The sequence below is a fragment of the Podarcis vaucheri genome (genome assembly GCF_965113315.1).
Source record: "Podarcis vaucheri genome assembly, chromosome: 5".
NCBI classification, from domain to species: domain Eukaryota; kingdom Metazoa; phylum Chordata; class Lepidosauria; order Squamata; family Lacertidae; genus Podarcis; species Podarcis vaucheri.
In genome coordinates, this window is record NC_138763.1 from 96,507,114 (window position 1) to 96,529,511 (window position 22,398).

Genomic DNA, 22,398 nt, shown 5'->3' on the forward strand with positions numbered 1-22,398 from the left:
ATCTGTTTCCACCGAAAAAGCTTTCAGGAGAATGTTTGCAACTGTTTGGCACCATTTTTGAGTGAATTGCAGAACGTCAGATATTTGCTAAATTCTGACTCCGCGGCTTAGGGAGTTTTTTCCAAAAAAAATTGTTCCAGAAGTTCAGACATCAAGGGCTAATTCTGCTTCCAATGATAAAAACCCATCTGTTTCCATTGAAAAACCTATCAGGGGATCGTTTGCAACAATTTGGCACTATTTTTGAGTGAATTGTAGAACGTCAGATTTTTGATGAAAAAATTAGGGATTTTTTTTTAAAAAAAGTTGTTCAGACGTTGAGGGCTAATTCTGTTTCCAATGATAGAAACCCATCTGTTTCCACCGAAAAACCTTTCAGGAGAACGTTTGCAACAGTTTTGCACTATTTTTGAGTGAATTGTAGAACGTCAGATTTTTGCTGAAATTGTGACCGCACCGCTTAGGTATTTTTTCCAAAAAAGGTTGTTCAGAATTTGAGGGCTAATTCTGTTTCCGATGATAAAAACCCATCTGTTTCCACCGAAAAACCTTTCAGGAGAACGTTTGCAACAGTTTTGCACTATTTTTGAGTGAATTGCAGAATGTCAGATTTTTTTTGAAATTGTGACCGGCCACTTTATTGGCTCAGGGAGTTTTTCAAAAAAAAGTTCTTCAGACGCCGAGGGCTAATTCTGTTTCTGATGATAAAAACCCATCTGTTTCCACCGGAAAAGCTTTCAAGGGATCGTTTGCAACAGTTTGGCACCATTTTTGAGTGAATTGCAGAACGTCAGATTTTTGCTGAAATTGTGACCGCGCAGCTTAGGGATTTTTTCCAAAAAAGGTTGTTCAGACGTAGAGGGCTAATTCTGTTTCCGATGATCAAAACCTATCTGTTTCCACCGAAAAAGCTTTCAGGAGAACGTTTGCAACAGTTTAGCACTATTTTTGCTTCCGGGTCATGTGGCTACCATCTGGCGAACCAGAGCAGTGCACGGAAACGCCATTTACCTTCCTGCCAGAGTGGTACCTATTTATCTACTTGCACTTGACGTGATTTCAAACTGCTAGGTTGGCAGGAGCAGGGACCAAGCAAAGGGAGCTCACCCCGGCCGCGGGGATTCGAACCGTCGACCTTCTCATCAGCAAGCCCTAGGCTCTGTGGTTTAACCCACAGCGCCACCCGTGTCGTTTCCTAGTTAAGGTGTCCTATAAGCTCTAGACAGATTTCACTTAAAATCCCTTTTCCAGTGTAGTACAGGATACCTTCAATTAGATGACCCCTGAGTTTCAACTCTCTTAAGATTCTTGCTATACAGTTGGGCCACAAAATTATTACTATTATCATTTATTAAATTTCTATACCACCCTTCAGAGGATCCTTGGGTGGTTTACAACATTAAACAGAAAAGGGCTGCAATAGTGGGCAAGCCAGTTTATCTACTTTACTGAATTGGCTCCCACCTCCCTCCCTCTCTTCCATCCGGGAGAGAAGGAAAGGAAAACCTGTAAAAGGCCGGGCATCGCCGCCTCTGGCTCGAGCATGCGCAGTGCCTGCTCTTGAAGGGCCCAGTGGGCGGGGCAGGCCGGCAGTTGCCCGCAGGTCGCGGGCGGTGGGCGGAGCCAGAGCCCGGCTCCCGCCGCTCAAGGCGACGGGGTGAGAGGTCAGCGCGCGGCGGAGGCGGCGAAGCCGGCCAATGGGAAGCGGCCGGCCGGCTCCGAGGGGCGGGGCTTGCTGTGTTTTGTTCCTCGGTCAACGCGGAGCTCCACTCAGCTGCTTGGCAGCGGCGGCGGCGGCGGCTGGAGCTGCGCTCTGGTGAGGGGCTCGTAAGCGGCCGCCGCCGAGAGTCCCATAACTGGCCCGTGAGGGCTGCTGCCGCCGCTTGCGCAGAGGGTAAGCTGCGCCTTTCCTTCTTTGTGACGCGTGAGCCGAAGTAACGTGGGAAACGGGGGACACGCGTCGAGGCTGGGCCGGAAGAGGAACGGGCCCCGGTCCTTCCCCCCTTGCGCCTCAGGACACGCGCACGCGGTTTAGTAGCGTTGTAAATAATTGCCTTTGGGGGGGGGGGTTGGGCGCCCAATGTTATTCTTTTTTCTTTTCCTTTCTCTTCCTGCGATGAGGCTACATTTTAATATTTTAATGTTTTATTTTAATTTTGTTTTTAAGTTGTATTCATTCAAGTTGTTTTTCATTATTGCTTGTTAGCCGCCCTGAGCCTGGCCTTGGCTGGGGAGGGCGGGGTATAAATAGAAATTATTATTATTAATGTGAGGCGCTTGGGGAGGGGGGTGTTGGTGTTTGTGAGGGGCGGGGTAGGCGTGCTGTAAACTCTTAACGGGTTGCCTTTGGTACCTGGAATAATATTCGGTGCTTTGCGGGCGGGGGGGGGGGGTCCCGTTAGAGACTTCGCAAAACCCGTTGATCTAAATAAAAAAATTCCTTCCAGTAGCACCTTAAAGACCAACTAAGTTAGTTCTTGGTATGAGCTTTCATGTGCATGCACACTTCTTCAGATACCACTTTTGTGTGCATGCACACTTCAGGTATCTGAAGAAGTGTGCATGCACACGAAAGCTCATACCAAGAACTAACTTAGTTGGTCTTTAAAGTGCTACTGGAAGGATTTTTTTTATTTTGACTATGGCAGACCAACACGGCTACCTATCTGTAACCGTTGATCTAAAGCAGCCTTTCTCAACCTCGAGGTGTATTGGGGGGGCGTTCCTATATCTTGTTGGACTAGAACTCCCACCATCCCTAGTCAGCAGGGCCGGCAGTCAGGAATGATGGGAGTTGTAGTCCAACTGCGTCCAGGGACCCTGTCCCCGCCTCCCATGGCTTATCTAAAAAGTAAAGCAACAACTTCCGTAAAAATGAAAAGCTGTTTCTTTCACATTTCCAACTATACTGGAAGGCATTTCTTTTAGGCAAATTATACACCATTGTGTGTGTTTACTAACTACTGCTTCAGCCTGATCCAAACAACAGCGGAAATGATACTTTTATTGGTTCATTTTTGTTATGTTTATTGTTTATTTGTTTTTTTTATATTGCAGTTTTATGTTGTGAGCCATCCTGAGAATTATGGATGAAGGGTGGTATACGAATTTTTATAAATGGTGATGATAATAGTTATAATAAATGATAATTATTGTAATGTATGATAATGATAGTAGTTATTATTATTTCTGAGGCAAATGGTTGGAGACCTTTAAGTGTTTAATTTGACCGGTGATATTTAATTGGACCGATACTGCTTCAGTTCCACAGAACTCTTATCCGTTTTTTACCTGCGCAGCTTGTGAGAGTTCAGAGAAAAGTTAATTGTAATATGTGATCCATCATAAAACATGCAGGCAAAAGATGCTTATCAGTTACCATTGCTTTTCAGCTAATGATCCCGTGTAAGAAAACAGTGCTGCAAATTATCAGATGTGCCATATTCCATAAGAAATACGAAGCCATTCTGGTGCAATTTTCTAACTTGAATCACATCTTCTCCAGGAGCTCCCAACATCATAGAATCATAGAGTCTATGTAGTCCAACCCCCTGAAATACAGGAATCTCAGCTAGATCATACATGACAGATGCATATCCAACTTTTGCTTAAAAGCCTACAAGGAAAGAAAGTCCACCATTTCTCATGGGAGTCTGATGCACTGTCAAACAGCTCTTAATGCCAGAAAGTTCTTCCTGCTTGGTCAGAATCTCCTTGCTTGTAACTTGAACCCATTGATACAGGCCCTACCCTCCAGAGCAGGAGGAAACTTGCTCCATCTCACACATGACAACTCTTTAGATATTTGTTGTTGGCTATCATATCTTCTCTCAGAGTTGTCATAGTTATGACAATCAATGATGTCCCGGTAAAAAGGGGCCACAAATTCCCAAGAGAAATGAGACTGTGTTAAAATGAGAGTGAAGAGGGTTGAAGGGTTGTTTTCTACCTCTTTTTATTCAGAGAAAGTATGCAGTTTAATAGGGTGTTTTCAAATCATCTGAAAAATTTGCTGATTTTAGCATGGCCAAATGGTTGTGCATGGCAGAAATGTCACACTTCTCAGAGATAGTTGCCTCGGGGAAAATAAAAATAAATTAAAATGTCCAGTAGCACCTTAGAGACCAACTACGTTTGTTCTGGGTATAAGCTTTTGTGTGCATGCACACTTCTTCAGATACATGCATGCCTGGGAAAAGTTAATTAAAACTGTGAAACTGCCTAGTTCAGAAATGTGGAATTTTAAGCCTCAAACCTACATTGATCCTCCAGGCCATTTCAGCCAAGACATGACCACCTGCCCGGCACCTCATACTGTATTTATATTTTCAAGTGTGGGGAGGTAAAGACACAACATTGGTAAAAGTGTGAGCATGCTAAGCACTGGACAGAGATGATCAACTGATTGCTGGGGCTTGCAGAGCACAGGACTCTGCTTGCTGGCATACTTTGATTTCCAACTACATGGGCAAACAATGGGTCTCTTGGTCCATGGGGAGTGCTAGGGAAAATAAGGATCAGGCCTGCTGCCCAAATCTAGTTCTCCAGTCCTGGCCTAGTTTGCCTTGGTACTGCATCTGTTCATTAAGTTACTAATTTTTATGAAACGTTTTTAGAAATGTATATATTTTTCCATAGAAAACTGTAGGAGTGGAAAGCTTTCTGTGCGCATCATTGTGAGTAGACCCATTTGTGAAGAAGAAGAAGAAGAGTTTCGATTTGATATCCCGCCTTTCACTCCCTTTTTAAGGAGTCTCAAAGTGGCTAACATTCTCCTTTCCCTTCCTCCCCCACAACAAACATTCTGTGAGGTGAGTGGGGCTGAGACACTTCAAAGAAGTGTGACTGCCCCAAGGTCACCCAGCAGTTGCAAGCGGAGGAGCGGAGACGCGAACCTGGTTCCCCAGATTACGAGACTACCGCTCTTAACCACTACACCACACTGGTTCTACTAGAGCAGATAATTTTTTTTTTGTAGCGTGCAGATCTATTGGAATGTATCTTTGTCTTGAGCTTTGAATATCTGATGCAGCTGCAGAAAACTTCATTTAGTTATCCAATCGTGCTTAAGCTAAATATTTGTTACTTTTTTTTTTAGAAATGTACACAACGCACTGAGGAACTGTACCCATCTAGAAGATGAAGGCAAAACTTCTGAAGTGCCCATACCCAGAAGTGGTTGGCTAATACTGGAAGAAGGTGCCTGTGCCTCCAGCACTCAAAAGTGTAAGCAGCAAGAGACCATGGTAACGCTAATAACGGAAAAGCTGCAAAATCAGACTTTGGATGACCTGGCATGTAAAACATTCAATATTAATCTGGTAAGAATATCCTTGTGCATTATCATAGAGTGTGCATCTTAGGGGAGGGAAATATTCCCGAGCATATGAATTGCATTCAGGTGGAGGCATGGCAGTTTCCCCTTATTTGTGATGGGTGCTCCACATTGCTTTGGGAATAGGCTTTCCCCCCTTTTACTATGGAGGCAGCAGCAATCAGCTTTGGTTGCTCCAAAAGAGAGGACCCCCTCTCTGCCCCTCCAGAAAAGCCATGCTGCGTGATAGAGGTGCAGGGTCTGAACAGAGCCCTGGTCAGTTTTTCCCAAAAAATTGGCAACGCCATAAACCTCCAAAATGCCTTGATCTGCTTTAGCAGGTACATAAAAAGGTAAAGGACTCCTGACAGTTAAGTCCAGCCGCAAACGACTCTGGGGTTGCGGCGCTCATCTCGCTTTACAGGCCAAGGGAGCCGACGTTTGTCCGCAGTCAGTTTTTCCAGGTCATGCGGCTAGCATGACTAAGCCACTTCTGGCGAAACCAGAGCAGCGCATGGAAACACCATTTACCTTCCCACCAGAGCGGTACCTATTTATCTACTTGCACTTTGACGTGATTTTGAACTGCTAGGTTGGCAGGAGCTGGGACCGAGCAACGGGAGCTGTCACGGGGATTCGAACCGTGACCTTCCGATCAGCAAGCCCTAGGCTCAGTGGTTTAGACCACAGCATATAAGGCCCCCCCCCGCCCAGCTGTACAGAAAGGATTGCTCAAATTCCCCTTAACCTTTCCAAATTTAACCCTAAACCCCAAAGGTGAACACAAATGGGTAGATCTCGCAATGCTTCTGAAAGAAACTTGAATTTGAATCCATAATTTGGGGGAGATGCCCCCAGGAGGCCTCTCTATCCCTGTGTGATAGAGCACCTGCATAAATACCGTATTTTTCGCCCTATAGGACGCAGTTTTTCCCCTCCAAAAATGAAGGGGAAATGTGTGTGCGTCCTATGGGGCGAATGCAGGCTTTCGCTGCGCACCGACCCCTCTCGCTCTCCAGGCTTCAGGAAGATATCCGCAAGCCGTGGGAGCCCGCGGGAGTTCCCCCCGGGCTCCCACGGCTTGCGCAGCGCTGCCTGCACCCCGAAGCCCCGGCACGCTGAGTAGTTGCACCAGGGCTTCGGGTAGCTCTGCGCAAGCCACAGGAGCCCTCCCCTGGCTTGCGCAGCGCTGCCTCTTATCCGGAAGCTACCCAGCGCGACTGCTCATCGTGCCGGGGCTTCGGGATAAGAGGCAGCGCTGCGCAAGCTGGGAGAGGGCTACCCCGGCTTGCGCAGAGCTGCCTCTTATCCCAAAGCCCCGGCACACGGAGCAGTCGCGCCGGGGCTTCGGGTAGCTCTGCGCAAGCCGCGGGGGCTTGCGGAGAGCAGCCTGTTCTGGGGGCTGGGGTCGGGGGAAGCTCGGGCTTCCCCCGCCCCAGCCTACCACCTTGGGGGGGGGAAATAATTTTTTTTTCTTTATTTCCCCCCCAAAAAACTAGGTGCGTCTTATGGGCCGGTGCGCCCTATGGGGCGAAAAATACGGTAATGCACTTGACAGTCCTATTACTCCTGCTTTTCAGCTTTCTTCGAATTACTTCACCCTTATTGAGAGGCTCTCTTTTGAATTGAAATGACCTTGTTGGACTTAGTGGACAGTTTTTTTGTTCTGCTTTAATCTGTTTTAATCACAGTTACAAAGTGATTTGACAGGGTTATCATTTTGCATCAGATATTTATTATCGGGGGTCTAGATGTCTATTTGTGAAGCACCATATTCAATTCAAAAGCCTTAGGTGGCTTTCTAACAGTGTGACTTATGGAGGGAAGGACTATAAGTATTTAAGTATGTATATTTGGGAGTAAGCCTTATTGAATTCAGTGGAACGTGCTTCTGAGTAAAATATACATGCATATAGCTTAGCCTTGGTAGGCATTGCTGCTTCCTGTTTTATTTCAAAATGGAGGGAACCACTAACCAACTGACAACTTCACTTGGAGAATTGTACAGTATTTATCTTTCTCTTATTTCAGTACTCATCTGAGAAGCAGAATGAAAGTCATAGCCTGCTCCCATTTGAAATCAGTGGTAAGTTCTAAGATTTTGGGCTGTCTTTGAGATCATGTTCTAAATATAACGAAGAAATAGCATTGAGCAAGCTGTTGTTGTTTGGGCACAGAATGCTTGGTGACCAAAGGGAAATGGGAAAACCTGGGGTGGGTGTGAGGAGGGAATATTTTGAGCAGGAGCTTCTGTTCTGCAACATTTTGTAGCTAGTCTCACTTGCTTTTAGTTGTTTAATTACCTATTTGTTGCGTGTTTCATTAATGTACACAAACATTATTTTATTTGTCTGCTGTTTTTCCATAGTTCACACCATGCTCAAGGAAGCTTACAACATGAAAAAAATACACAGCTACAACATAACAAAAGTAGTCATAAACAAGAAGTTAAACGGTTAAAAATACAAAACTAAACTGAACAATTTCCATATGAATGATATGAGGAAACTAAAATATTTGAGTTTTAAACTAAAATAAAGATACAAAAAACCAACAGCAACAACTCTTCCCCCACCATAATCCCCCAAACAGCACCGCAGCCCAAGTGTCCGTTCAGCAGCCTTCACTTTGTAGCTGGAGTCCATCCATGCCCTGCCTCCCAGGCTTGGAGGGGAGATGAAGGCCTCGGCCCAGTATACCTGAAGGAGTGTCTCCACCCCCATCGTTCAGCCTGGACACTGAGGTCCAGCTCTGAGGGCCTTGTGGCGGTTCCCTCCCTGTGAGAAATGAGGTTACAGGGAACCAGGCAGAGGGCCTTCTCGGTGGTGGCGCCCATCCTGTGGAACGCCCTCCCATCAGATGTCAAAGAAATAAACAACTATCCGGCTTTTTGAACACATCTGAAGGCAGCCCTGTTTAGGGAAGGTTTTAATGTTTGAAGTTTTATTCTGTTTTTAATGTTCTGTTGAAAGCTGCCCAGAGTGGCTGGGGAAACCAGCCAGATGGGCAGGGTATAAATAATAATAAAATAATAATAATAATAATAATTATTATTATTATTATTATTATTATTCCAGGACTCTCAGCCAAATTCTTTAGCTTTCCTATTTTCAAGACAGAAGCTTCCTGTTGGCTGGATTTTGGGCTAACACTCACAACTTTCTATAGAGACGCTAAACTTTATGAAACCAAGTGTTTTTCATGTATATTTTCATGAATGTGAGAGATGAATGGACCGCGAGGCATTCCGAGAAAGAAGCCAGACTATATTTGGAAAGAAACGAAACAGTTTGAAGAGGCCGCTGCCTTGGTGAATGTGGTTGTATTGCTTCATGATAGCATAATGAAGCAAGCAGGCAAAACATCAGGGAAACACAACAATTCAAAATAAAGAACCCATTAACCATGAAAAAACAACCAGTATAATCGTATGAAAGCTACCTTACTTGCCAATCAAAAGGTCGGCGGTTTGAATCCCCGCAACGGGGTAAGCTCCCGTTGTTCGGTCCCTGCTCCTGGCAACCTAGCAGTTCGAAAGCACATCAAAGTGCAAGTAGATAAAGAGGTACCGCTCCGGTGGGAAGGGAAACGGCGTTTCCCTGCGCTGTTCTGGTTCGCCAAAAGCGGCTTAGTCATGCTGGCCACATGACCCGGAAGCTGTATACCGGCTCCCTCGGCCAATAAAGCGAGATGAGCGCCGCAACCCCAGAGTCGGTCATGACTGGACCTAATGGTCAGGGGTCCCTTTACCTTTACCTTTAATTACTTTAAGATTGGGCACGTTAATACTAGAGATGTTGAAATAAAACCTTAAATTTAAACTGCTGTGAGGAAGTATTTTACTATAGTATGCAGATGAAATGCCTCCTGATGTAAGTCAGGTGATGTGCTATCGAACAGTGGGTTTATGTTTCACAAGCTCTGTTACCTTGCTTTTTGAAGCCACCTCATGGGAATGTTTATTAGCATTGTTTGAAGAAAATAAAAAGAGTAGTGGAATGTTTGCCCTTTCCCTCCCTCCCTCCCTCCCTCCCCTCGCTTTGTGGCATAAAATTAATAATACTGCTGACTTGATGGCAAACTTTTCCCTTTTTCACCCCCATTTCTGCTCAGCAGAAGAAGGCCCTTGGAATTCGTCCCATGGGGACTGTCGGGCCAGAACTGAACCAAACAAGAAGTCCGTTTGTTCTTTGCCGTTGTGTCCTTTCAGTTCGAGCGTGACCCGTGTGGATTTACACTGGCAGCAAGAATCGCCGGGCCAGTCTCTCGTCTCGGGATGGATAAGTGAACTCAGTCTGAACGAGAAGTCCAGGCACCCGCTGACGCCCCCTACCAAACGCCACTGCAGGTCGCTCTCCGAACCAGACGAGCTGGTTCGGTGCCGATCGCCGTGGAAACCTGGCAGCTCAAAGATCTGGACTCCTGTGTCGAAGAGGCGATGCAACAGCGGAGGCAGCACCACTTTGCAGCGATGCAATAGCCACGGGAGCACCGCTTCAAAGCCAAACACATGCACCGGCCTGCCCCACAGTGGGCATTCTTGGAATAATGTCATCCAAATCGCCAACCTCAACACTTCCCCTGTTCCCAGGCCGTCCTCTGCTAGCAGTGGCTTTGTAGACTGCAGCGAAGGAAGCTCCAGTTCGAGTATTCGTTGGAATTCCGGAAGGTCTTACGACTTTAATCCGAGACGCCGCCTTTCCCTGTCACAGGAACATATTACCAGGACGGGAAATAACTTGTCTTCAGCCAGCAGCACTCCCACTTCCACGCCAGAGCTCAGTCGGCGTCAGGGTTTACTGAGATGCCGCTCACAGCCTTGTGTCCTCAATGAGAAGAAAAGCAGACTCAAGCGTAGGCGAGAAGAAGACGTCCGATGGAATCGCCCCTCGTTGGACTTTTTAAAAATGACTCGGGTGAGATTGTCTGTCTGTGTTTAAACCTATGCTATACAGCTATTAAAAGGGACACAGGTGGCGCTGTGGGTTAAACCACAGAGCCTAGGACTTGCCGATCAGAAGGTCGGCGGTTTGAATCCCCGCGATGGTGTGAGCTCCCATTGCTCAGTCCCTGCTCCTGACAACCAGCAGTTCGAAAGCACGTCAAAGTGCACGTAGATAAATTCCTTTCGGTGCTCTGGTTCGCCAGAAGTCATGCTGGCCACATGACCCGGAAGCTGTATGCCGGCTCCCTTGGCCAGTAAAGCAAGATGAGTGCCGCAACCCTAGAGTTGGCCACGACTGGACCTAATGGTCCGGGGTCCCTTTACCTTTATACAGCTACAAATAGGATGGTCCTCTTTAGCTAGGTCTCTAGTTCCTCTGTTAATCTAGTGCCTTTTTACACCTTCTGGGGAGGGGATTAATACTGTGGCATTACACAAAGTTGAAAAAAAAGAGAAAGCAGGATTTGTTCCCTGAAACTTTGAATTGGCTTTTGTGGCAGGCGATTATCTCAAAATCCAAGTTATCTACCCAGTGAGTTTGAGAAACTGTCGTTGTAATAATCTTAATTTTTCAAGTGAGACTTGAAAGCAATACCAGGCAGAGGGCCTTCTCGGCAGTGGCGCCCTCCCCGTGGAACAGCCTCCCATCAGATGTCAGGGAGATAAAGAATTACACAGCTTTTAGAAGACATCTGAAGGCAGTCCTGTTCTGGGAGGTTTTTAATTTCTGACACTTTTTTTATATATATTTTGCTGGAAGCCGCCCAGAGTGGCTGGGGAAACACAGCCAGATGGGTAGGGCACAAACAATAGAGTTATCATCATCATCATCATCATCATCATCATCATCACATACTTAAGCCAGTTGGTTTATGCAAACATATGGCGTAACAACTTTCATAAAAAACCAATCTCCAATGTGTCCTCCAGCAAAAATGTAAATCCCAGTAGCTTCATCCCTTCATGAGTAAAGTTGTCCATTGGCCTTGAAGGCAGGGTCAGGATGAGCACCCAGGGGGGCAACTGCTGAGGCCATAGCAGGGTCCCCTGCTGCTGTCCGCTGACTGCAGTGGGCCGAAGTGAGGGGCTCTAACCTTTCCCCTTTTTGCAGCCTGGTTTTGAGAGGACTGCTTGCTGGTCAGCTGCAGAAAGCAGCCATGCTAACTCTCCGACAGTGCTCTTCACTCTGGAGGGTTGCTATGTCAGGCCTTGGGGCTGCTGCTTCCCATTTTACTGCTGCTGCAGGACCATCTTGCTACCCAGTAAGCATTGTCGGTGAGCATGTGCGATGGGGGGCGGGCGGAATAAGGGTGCACTGCTTGGTATCCCTAAAACTGTAGCTGGTCCTGCTTAGCTTCCACCAGTTCAAAACAGAGGAATAACTACTGCTAGTGGTAGCTAGTGGTTTAAAATAATAATAATAATTGGGAGTTTGTGCTAGATCTAGGTGTTGCTGATTGGCAGTGTTGCCCTAGTGTAGGGGTCAGCAAACTTTTTCAGCAAGGGGCCAGTCCACTGTCCCTCCGACCTTGTGGTAGGTCAGAATAGAATGAATATATATGAATATATTTGTGTAGATATAGATATAGATATAGATATAGATATAGATATAGATATAGATATGAATGAATTCCTATGCCCCACAAATAACCCAGAGATGCATTTTAAATAAAAGGACACATTCTACTCATGTAAAAACACACTGATTCCCAGACCGTCCGTGGGCCGGATTGAGAAGGTGATTGGGCCTGATCCGGCCCCCAGGCCTTAGTTTGCCTACCCATGCTCTAGTGTGTCCCATTAAGCATGGGGGGGGGGCATAGGCTCCTTGAATAGAGGAGTTTGCATGAGTCAAAAAAGGGCAGATACTGCAGGGCATGTATCTTACTTCTCTAGCTGTCCTTTGGAGGGTAGGAAATGTGCTTTATCTGTTCTCTTAGGCTAAAGAGCAATGACTAATCCTTTAAAAATTAAAATTGTGAAAAAAATGTGGAGAGGCTTAGGCATGTGAGAATAGGGACTACTATGATACCAGGGACTTCTTAATAATCCACTGTATAGTTCACAGTACATTGCTGTAACTGTCTACTCAGAAGTAAATCTGTCTGTGTTTACTGGGACTTACTAACAACTAAGTGGACAGGATGGTAGCCTAGGCTCTGTTTTAGGGTTAGCGTTGTGGTGAGGGACTGGGTTTTTTGTGCCTTTAAAAGCTGCATGGCAGGCAGAAATTCAATAGGTCAAGTTTTCTCTAGCCTCAAAATACAGCTATGGCGGAGGGAACCATGATTGTACAGACTCGAAATTTTGTGTTATGCCACATACCTGTGGCAGCCATGTTGTCACTGGACTTCACAACACTCAGAATGTGCAATGAGCCCAATCATCTAAAGAGGTTGGCAATCATTGTTCTATGGGATCTTAACTACCTGTTATGAAGTAATAAATAATTTTGATCAACCTAGAAACACAAAATACATATATACCTAGGTACAGTGGTACCCCCAAGACGAATGCCTCGCAAGACGGAAAACCCGCAAGACGAAAGGGTTTTCCGTTTGCGAGTTGCTTCGCAAGACGAATTTCCCTATGGGCTTGCTTCGCAAGAAGAAAGCCCATAGGGAAATCTCCGGGGACCTCTTTTAAATGCTGGCGGTGGGGAGCAAAGCCTCCCCTCCCCTCCGGCCTTCAGAAGAGGTCCAGGAAGGCCGGCGGGGGCCGAAAGGCTTTGCTCCCCACCGCCAGCATTTTAAAAGCAGTTCGGGATAGCAGGGAAGCGCTTCCCGCTATCCCGGACGGCTTTTGAAGGCAGGCGGGGGGGAGCAAAGACTTTTGCCCCCCCGCCGGCCTTCAGAAGAGGTCCTGGACCTCTTCTGAAGGCCGGCGGGGGGCAAAAGTCTTTGCTCCCCCCTGCCTGCCTTCCCGGGAGAGCGGAGAAACGTGCTGCGTTTCTCCGCTGTCCCGGACGGCTTTTGAAGGCAGGCGGGGGGGGGGGAGCAAAGACCTTCGCCCCCCGCCCGCCTTCAGAAGAGGTCCAGGACCTCTTCTGAAGGCTGGCGGGGGGCGAAAGTCTTTGTCCCCCCTGCCTGCCTTCCTAGAGGCTTTTAAATCGCCCCGGACAGCGGAGATGTCCTCCGCTGTCCCGGGGTTTTTAAAAATGCTGGGGGTGGGAAGAAAAGCCCTTGTCCCCCCCCCCCAGCCTTCAGAAGAGGTCGGGGGACAGACTGTCCCCGGACCTGGTCTGAAGGCGGTTTCCATAGGAACGCATTGATTGATTTTCAATGCATTCCTATGGGGAACCGTGCTTCGCAAGACGAAAAACTCGCAAGAAGAAAAAACTTGCGGAACGAATTAATTTCGTCTTGCGAGGCACCACTGTATTACCAAAATATATACCTACTGTTTCACTAAAAGACTTTTGACTTCGTGCACTCATTTACCATTCACAACGGCGGTGCTTGTCATTCTCAACGGCGCCATGCACACAAAACTTACTAAATTCGGGGGCGCTGGGTGGATCTTTGCACCCTGGCAGTGCATATGCTAAAGACTGCCTTCACTCCCATGCCCACGATGTTTGCCTGAGCCAATGTTGGCTTCCTCTGTTGGGGTGGCAAAAGTTCTGTACTTGCTGCACATAGAGTAAAGCTATAAAGGAATTGTTTTCCAAAGCATGTGCAGAGCTTCACAGTCACATACTGTTGTATTAAAATATAGAATATTGCATACATTATTCCTCAGCGACTAGATGGATCACTTTTGTTGAACCAAGAACAAATGCTAACTGGTATAGATGGAAACAGTTGTTCAAAATTTGCTTGTACTATAGCTGTAGTATGCCCCTTGGTTTACCCCCTATAATTTTTAATTGCATGCTGTTAATTTTTATTTTTATTTCATTTTACAAATAAAAGTTGATAAAAATACCAAATACATACAGTGGTGCCTCGCAAGATGAAATTAATTCGTTCCGCAAGTTTTTTCTTCTTGCGAGTTTTTCGTCTTGCGAAGCACGGTTTCCCATAGGAATGCATTGAAAATCAATTAATGTGTTCCTATGGAAACCGCTTGCCAGGCTGGCGGTGCGGAGAAGGGCTTTTCTCCCCACCGCAAGCCTTCAGGACAGGAACGGGAACAGAGGAGAAGGGGCGCAGCGCTTCTCCTCTGTTCCCGGGGCTTGCGGTGGGAGGAGGGTTTTTCCTCCCCACCGCCAACATTCAGAACAGCATTCTGAATGTTGGCGGTGGGAAGGAAAACCCTCCTCCCACCGCAAGTCTTCAGGACAGCCATCCGAAGGCTGGCGCGGGGAGAAGGGCTTTCCGCCCCACCGCCAGCCTTCGGAGGAGCCTTCCGAAGGCTGGCGCGGGGAGAAGGGCTTTCCGCCCCACCGCCAGCCTTCGGAGGAGGTCCGAGGACAGTGGGGAAGACGCGCTGCGTTTCCCCGCTGTCCCGGAGATTTCCCTATGGGCTTTCGTCTTGCGAAGGAAGCCCATAGGGAAATTCGTTTTGCGAAGCGCCTCCAAAATGGAAAACCCTTTCGTCTAGCGGGTTTTCCGTCTTGCGAGGCGTTCGTCTTGCGGGGCACCACTGTACCCGTATATAAAGATTTCTCTGAATCTTGAGACTTCCCCAACATTTTCAACTGCATACTATTTCATAATCTATATTTTGTATCCACCCATATTACCCATAGTATTTTTTACGTTACAAGTGAGATTAGAACCCTGCTAATGTTTCCATCTGCTTACGGTGGTCTCCTAAATAAATTATAATGTTTCCCCATTCTTTTTAAAAGTTCTTGTCCTCTTGGTTCCCCTGTAATTTTTAATTGCGTGCTTTTTAATTACAGACTCTAAGAAATTCAAAAAGTCTCTGCTCGCTTGATTATGAGGATGATGACAATGACGAGGCACAAACGAAGACCATTGTCTCATCTCCATGCGACTCGAATGACCTTATGAACATAAATACTCCCGATTTCGGCCGAGAAGAGGATAGTGATACCAAGCACCGTGGCTCACAGCAAGCCGGCTTCAGCAAAAAGGAAGAGGCTGCTATGTGTGAAAGTGAAGAGGAGACCAGTGACTGTGAGAGCGTCGAAGAAGGCATTTTTCCTCTGGACTGTGAAGGTCTAGATCTAGAGCAGATCGAAAACAACTGAGACAGACGCCCGCCAAAAGAGGGGATTTTTATTTTGCCGGCAGAAATGTTAGCAGATAACATTGCTATGTCTGTGAGTTTCTGCTTGTACATGCTGCCAACGTGTAGGAAATGTTTCAAGTGGGGATAATAAGGGCATTTAGCTCCGGATGGTAGATCTTTAGGAGGTGGTAGGTCAAGAAATCCTTTGGATCTGGACAACTCCCAATGTCTCGTGTTTTTCTTTCCCCCCAGCTCAGTAATTCTTGGAATGGCATTCCGTGCTGTAACCTGGATGTAGTGATTCCTGTTGAGGATTTAATGTCTCTCGCTAAGGAGTTTAACTTGCAAGTCAGTAACATAATCAAATGGCTTACATGATTGATCCAAAACCTGCAACTGTTTGTTTGGTCAGTTGCTTTGAACTTCATGTAGAAATGACTTTCTGTATGAGTTACAGTTGGTTCACACACCAGTGTCGCCACTGAATGTCCATTTGACTTGTGCTTGCCTGTCTTTGCATGGAATAATCCGCATGTGAGCCAGACGTTTACACATACCAGGTTATTCCTGATTGCCAAAGTAGTCTTTCTTAGAGCTGCCCAGTCATGGAGATCTTAGCAGCCGGGTGTTAAGAGAATACAGGTTTACCTTCCCATCCATGTGCCATTTTTTCCCATGGGAACACAGAGGGCACGAGAAGGCATAAGAACATTCATGCATAGAAAACGTTGGCACATAGCACCTTCTGTGAACCAGCACTATGATTCTTTCTCTCAAAACCTTCCGGTTACCTTTTTCCGATTGAAATGGTTTTGTAGCCTGAAGCAATGCTGGATTGGATTGCCAGTCGTTGCCCACTGCCTTGGTCTTTCTGCGGTTAAGAGGAATGTATGACAAAAAGCACTTGACGAACTTCTAGGAAGGGAATTTGGAATGATGTTCCCCAAGAGGTAATATTTTCAGCAATATTAGAAGGAAGCTGGTCCTTGAATTAAATAAATGACATTTTGCTTTGCACTTTTGTCTGAACTCTTTTTTTTAAAAAAAGAATTTATGTAACATTTTTTGTATTCTATTTACAACCCACTTTTGTGAATTGGAAGTTGCTTGAAGCTCTGTTCTTTGACTTGCGTGTAGCAGTCAAAACCTCCCAACAATGAGAGGAGGGGTAAAGGCAAAGGTAAAGGGACCCCTGACCATTAGGTCCAGCCGTGGCCAACTCTGGGGTTGCGGCGCTCATCTCACCTTATTGGCCGAGGGAGCCGGCGTACAGCTTCTGGGTCATGTGGCCAGCATGACTAAGCCGCTTCTGGCGAACCAGAGCAGCGCACGGAAACGCCGTTTACCTTCCCGCCGGAGCGGTACCTATTTATCTACTTGCACTTTGATGTGCTTTTGAACTGCTAGGTTGGCAGGAGCAGGGACCGAGCAACGGGAGCTCACCCCGTCACGGGGATTCGAACTGCCGACCTTCTGATCGGCAAGTCCTAGGCTCTGTGGTTTAACCCACAGCGCCACACTTTTCTCGAGAGGAGGGTTACTAAGATGTAACAACAACAGCAACATTTTATTTATACCCCACCCTTCCTGGTTCAAACCGGGCTCAGGGCGGCTAACAACAAATTTAAAACACTTAATTATAAAAGCAGCATAAAATACAGTATAAAAACACGAATAATAATACAATTCAAAAATCAAAAATCAATTTAGGGGTAATAAGCATTAGATAATCCCCAGGGCTAGCTGGCTGAATTGGTCCTACTTGGGCCAGCAAGGAGGCCAGGGGGAGAATTAGCTGTGGGGTCTCAGAATGGGTGATCTTCATAAAAGGGGAAAGGGAGGGAAGAGAAGGGAAATAAAAGATCAGGCTGAATTCAAATTAAAGGCCAGGCGGATGCTGATGTTTCTGAGAGCAATAAATGTTTAATGCAACAAAGACATCATACACAGCTATGGACCAAGGTTTTTTTGACCAGTGACTGTACGCAGGTGTTTTGAGCATGTTGGGAAGGATAGCTGGCCCCAATCACCCTACTCGGCTTTTTTCTTCCATTCTCTACCCCCTAAATGTGCTGATCCTGAGCTCTTCCCTGTGAAAAGATCCTGCTGCAAAACCCTTGTAAATAAATGTAACACCATGTTCTCTGGCATTGTTAGGCTGTGAATGCTGTCTTGGAAACGTTTAGCTGATCGCTGTTTAAAAAGGAGAGCTTTACTAAATGGAGATGACAAACCTGAATAAAACACACAACCTAACAGGCTGTTTTTGGCTATGTGACTTCTATTTCAAACACAATTCAACATACAATATCTCACAAATTGTGCTTCCATAGACCATGCAAGAATATGAGTATGCACAGCTGATGAAGCCCGGTTGGGCGAAACAAGGTATTATCCTGGAATCCTTGTTGTGCCGTATCTTCAAGTTTTTCATCTGATCTGATATCTACATAAAAGGAACGTTAGAATCCTCAAAGCAGCGATACGTGGGACATCATAAGATAAGCATACCATATTGTGGTTATTGCCAATATGCCAATTTAGGAACCAAATGGACTTTTATCTCCTGACCATCCATTGGACTTTAATTTCTCTTGATATGTTCTGTTTGCATGATGTGCTGCTCTATGGAATTACACTTTGTGAGATACTGTATGTTGAATTGTGTTTGAAATAGAAGTTACATAGTCAAAAACAGCCTGTTACGTTGTGTGTGTTGTTACCAGGATTGTATTTATGTAACCCAAGGTTTAGTAGTGTTTTGCATAAACCTGAATAAAAGGCAGAGGTGGATTATGAACCCAGAACTCTAACGCCCCTATTTTAATTCCTTTTAATTCCCCCTCCCTACACCAATATTTTCTACCCTGCCACCTAAAGGGGAAAAAAAGTTCTTAGTCTTGTCTCTGCCCGCATGAAACACTTCTGCCGTGCAATAAATCTGAAGAGGACCTCAATACTTTGCTCCCTTGTCTCCAGGAAGAGTGGGATTATTATAAAAATAAAATAAAAAAGAAGCTGGATGGCCAGGAATTCTTTTGTTGTGATTTCTGCATTGCAAGGGTTGGCCTAAATTTCCTCCCAGCACTACAGATCTACGATTCTATGTGTTGTGTACAGGTCACCGCTAGATGGCAGTTACGTTCCACTTAAAACACAGCCCTGCTTCCTGCGGTTTCTGGCGGAGACCCCCTTTTGGGGCTGTCTGCCGCTCCATTCTCAAATGTGCATCAGAATCGGGTTCCTCTGTTTGTCGCATGTCTTGTTACACAGATGTATTATTGAGTGGAGCAATAATTTGGGAGGCATGGTGGCAGCTCCTAGTGTGACCAGCAAGTTCCATGCAACCGACTTTCCTGGGTTACCTGCTTTGTTGTGGACTCAGACATCGTTGTTGCATTGTGCAGAGAAGAAGGTGACATTCAGGTTGTGTGCCACTTCCCTCCTTAATAGCAGGACCTCCATGCAAGGGGCATTTATAATAATTTCATATTTATACCCACCCATCTGGCTGGGTTTCCCTTGCCACTCTGGGCGGCTTCCAACCGAATATTAAAAACAATACAGCATCAAACATTAAAAACTTCCCTAAAAAGTTGTCTTTTAAAAGTAACATAGTTGCTTATTGCCTTGACATCTGCTGGGAGGGTGTTCCATAGGGCAGGTGCCACTCCCGAGAAGGCCCTCTGCCTGGTTCCTTGTAACCTCACTTCTCGCAGGGAGGGAACAACAACAACAACAACAATAATTAATAATAATTTATTATTTATACCCCTCCCACCACTCTGGCCGGCTTCCAAAAAATACATTAAAATACTGTAATACATCAAACATTAAAAGCTTCCCTAAACAGGGCTGCCTTCAGATGTCTTCTGAAAGTCTGGTAGTTGTTGTTCTCTTTGACATCTGATGGGAGGGCGTTCCACAGGGCGGGGGCCACTACCGAGAAGGCCCTCTGACTGGTTCCCTGTAACCTCACTTCTCGCAATGAGGGAACCGCTAGAAGGCCCTCGGCGCTGGACCTCAGTGTCCAGGCAGAACGATGGGGGTGGAGACACTCCTTCAGATATACTGGACCGAGGCCGTACACTGGACTGAGGCTGGACGATGGGGGTGGAGACGCTCCTTTGGCAATATCGCTCGAGAAGTGGAGTCAAAGCCAAGGCCGAGTCACGTTGTCTTGGCCAGAAAGCTGCTGAGAATAGGCTAAGAGAGCAGAGATGGAGGAGGCAGCGGATCTGCCTGTTGCCACTGAAGGACATGGGCATTCCTGCTGCTTGTTCTTCTGTAGGGTGAAGAACGCTTTCCTTCTGTAAGCCTTCTACCCAGACACACATAGCAGCATTTAAATGCACTTTCCTTGCTTGCTGACCCACTCACATGCAGCACTAGCAGGTAAAAAGGTAAAGGACCCCTGGAAGGTTAAGTCCAACCAAAGGTGACTATGGGGTTGCAGCGCTCATCTAGCTTTCAGGCCAAGGGAGCCGGTGTTTGCCCACATACAGCTTTCCGGGTCATGTCGCCAGCAGGACTATACCGCTTCTGGCGCAACGGGACACCGTGATGGAAACCACAGCACACGGAAACGCCACTTACCTTCCTGCCACAGTGATACCTATTTATCTACTTGCACTGGCATGCTTTCAAACTACTAGGTTGGCAGAAGCTGGGACAGAGCAACGGGAGCTCACCCCGTCGTGGGGATTTGAACCGCCGACCTTCTGATTGGCAAGCCCAAGAGGATCAGTGGCTTGGACCACAGTGCTATTTGTACATGTGCTGGTGTTTAGCTAGCCAGCCCAGTGCTCTTGCCAGCGCATGAGCACCATGCCGACTTCGCAGCTGCCCACATCCTGGTATGCAGAGGCAGCTGGTCAGGGGAGCCAGTGCAGTCTTCTGACTGGTGTCCTCACATTTATACATGTGTTGTGTGTGTTGCTGGCAGGCTAACATTATGTGCAAATATCTAGTTCATGTGCCTGTCCCCTTTCAGCCACAATTTCTCCAGCACCCGGGCAAGAGATTAGTGTTACTTCTACTTAATTTTACAGTGTCATGAACAGAAATGAAGTTACTTTCAATGAAATTTATTTTATATGGGCCCAAACTGGTTAGGGTTTATTCCAAACGTCTTTCCAATTCTCAGGTCCTGGTGCGGTTTGCAAGTCACTTTCCCAAAGTGCCTTTAAGGTTTCTTTCTTTTTTAAAATAACTGTTATTCAAAATTAAAACAAAACATATTATCCAGAAACACATCATCCTTATTTCCCCCCATTTTTTCTCCCTCCCCCCACAGAACCCACCCCCCAACTTCCCTCAGTTCCAGTCTTTGATTTCTCTAAGAATGCTGTTTTCTGCATGTTACACAGTTGTATAGATCCTCAAACTATTTAGCTGATTGTCATCAATAGAAAAGTTTGTGAATGTTTATTCAAAACCAGCCAAGGAGTCCAGTTCGCATTGTTGTGTCTTCAAATACTTTGTGAAAGGTTCCCATTCATCCTTAAAGTCACAGTTATCCTTGTCCTGTAGCTTGTATGTCAGTTTTGCCAGTTCTGCATAGTCCATCAATTTTTCTTGCCATGATTCATTAGTTGGGGTTTCTTCAGTCTTCCATCCTTGTGCTACCAAAACTCTCACGGCCGTTGTTGCAGACATGAAGACGTTTTTCAGCTTTTTTGGCAGATCTTTCCCTACAATCCCTAATAAAAATGCTTCAGGTTTTTAAACAAATGTTAAAGGGAACATTTTCTTCAATTCGTTGTATATCATTTCCCAATTTTTTTTAATTACCTCACAATCCCACCACATATGATAAAATGTCCCCTCCTTCTCCTTACACTTCCAACATATATTTGAACTAGTTTTGTACATTTTCCCTAACTGCACTGGTGTTGTGTACCATCTGTACATCATCTTCATGTAATTCTCCTTCAATAGGGAACAATCTGTAAATTTTAAGTCAGTTTTCCATAATTTTTCCCAATCTTCCATCATAATATTGTGACCTTTGTTGTTTAGTCGTTTAGTGGTGTCTGACTCTTTGTGACCCCATGGACCAGAGCACGCCAGGCACTCCTGTCTTCCACTGCCTCCCGCAGTTTGGTCAGACTATTTGGTCAGATATTGTGACCTACAAGGTTTCAATTGTTTGGGATGTAGAGTTAACCAGGATTTTGCATATTTCTAATAGCATCCCTTTCACTTAATATCCAGTCATACCCGCCAATATAAGAATGAAAATAAGAATGCCCTATTCCACAACAACAACAATTTTATTATTTATACCCCAGCCACTCTGGGCAGCTTCCAACATATATAAAAACATAATAAAACATTAAACATCTTTTTAAAACTTCGCTATCCAGGGCTGCCTTCATAGGTCTTACAAAGGTTGTATAGTTACTTATTTGCTTGGCTCCAGGGTCACATAATTTCATACTCGCCAACATGTCTCCAAAAATAGCGATGTCCTAAAGAAAAGTGGGACATTCTGGGATCAAATCAGAAACTGGGATGGCTTCTGTAAATCTGGGATTGTCCCTGGAGGGTCTAATGAAGCTTTTCAAAGCACTGAGTGGTCTAGTAAACTGACTAATTATTTCTAGAATTGAGGTAAAGTGCAGCACCTGAAATATTTGTAACCAGGAATGTTTGCGTTCTTTTAGTAGGCCTTTAATTTCGAAATTTGATTTTGGCTGTGGCCCTAGGAGAAAAAAATATATTTTATTATTCATTAATTTATTTAACATAATTATTACAAAATATAAGCAAAATATTGCAAATACATACATACAAGCATATATATTTCAGATAAGCACACATATATAAAAAAGAACAAAAGAGGCAAAAAGAAGAAAAGAAAAAATAGAGAGAGAAAAGAAGGAGAAAAGTTGGAAGAATTTCTTCCAGATTTATTCTACAAATATCTCAATATGAAAATATTAATAAATATTAATAAAATTTCATTGATTGTCTTCCATCACTTACAGTGCAC

The 22,398-nt window shown here is 45.5% G+C and overlaps 1 protein-coding gene across 2 annotated transcripts; it reads left to right on the plus strand.

The window, feature by feature from the left end:
• The first annotated feature begins 1,736 nt into the window (after positions 1–1,736).
• Positions 1,737–16,418, plus strand: FAM53A (family with sequence similarity 53 member A). 2 transcript variants are annotated; one of them, XM_082223245.1, is made up of 5 exons: positions 1,737–1,894; positions 5,099–5,321; positions 7,346–7,400; positions 9,431–10,230; positions 15,109–16,418. In XM_082223245.1, exons 2-5 carry the CDS (start codon positions 5,244–5,246, stop codon positions 15,418–15,420), a joined length of 1,245 nt encoding a protein of 414 aa, XP_082079371.1. In that variant the 5' UTR covers positions 1,737–1,894; positions 5,099–5,243; the 3' UTR covers positions 15,421–16,418. The 2 variants fall into 2 exon arrangements, with proteins under 2 accessions (XP_082079371.1, XP_082079370.1); XM_082223244.1 differs by having other exon boundaries at positions 1,738–1,894; positions 9,428–10,230.
• Positions 16,419–22,398: the final 5,980 nt, after the last annotated feature.

Coding starts and splice junctions, on each gene's coding strand:
- FAM53A (XM_082223244.1), top strand. CDS start 5,244: ATGGTAACGCTAATAACGGAAAAGCTGCAAAATCAGACTTTGGATGAC. Junction 7,401..9,427: donor GCTCCCATTTGAAATCAGTG/GTAAGTTCTAAG, acceptor ATTTCTGCTCAG/CAGAAGAAGGCCCTTGGAAT. Junction 10,231..15,108: donor ACTTTTTAAAAATGACTCGG/GTGAGATTGTCT, acceptor TTTTAATTACAG/ACTCTAAGAAATTCAAAAAG.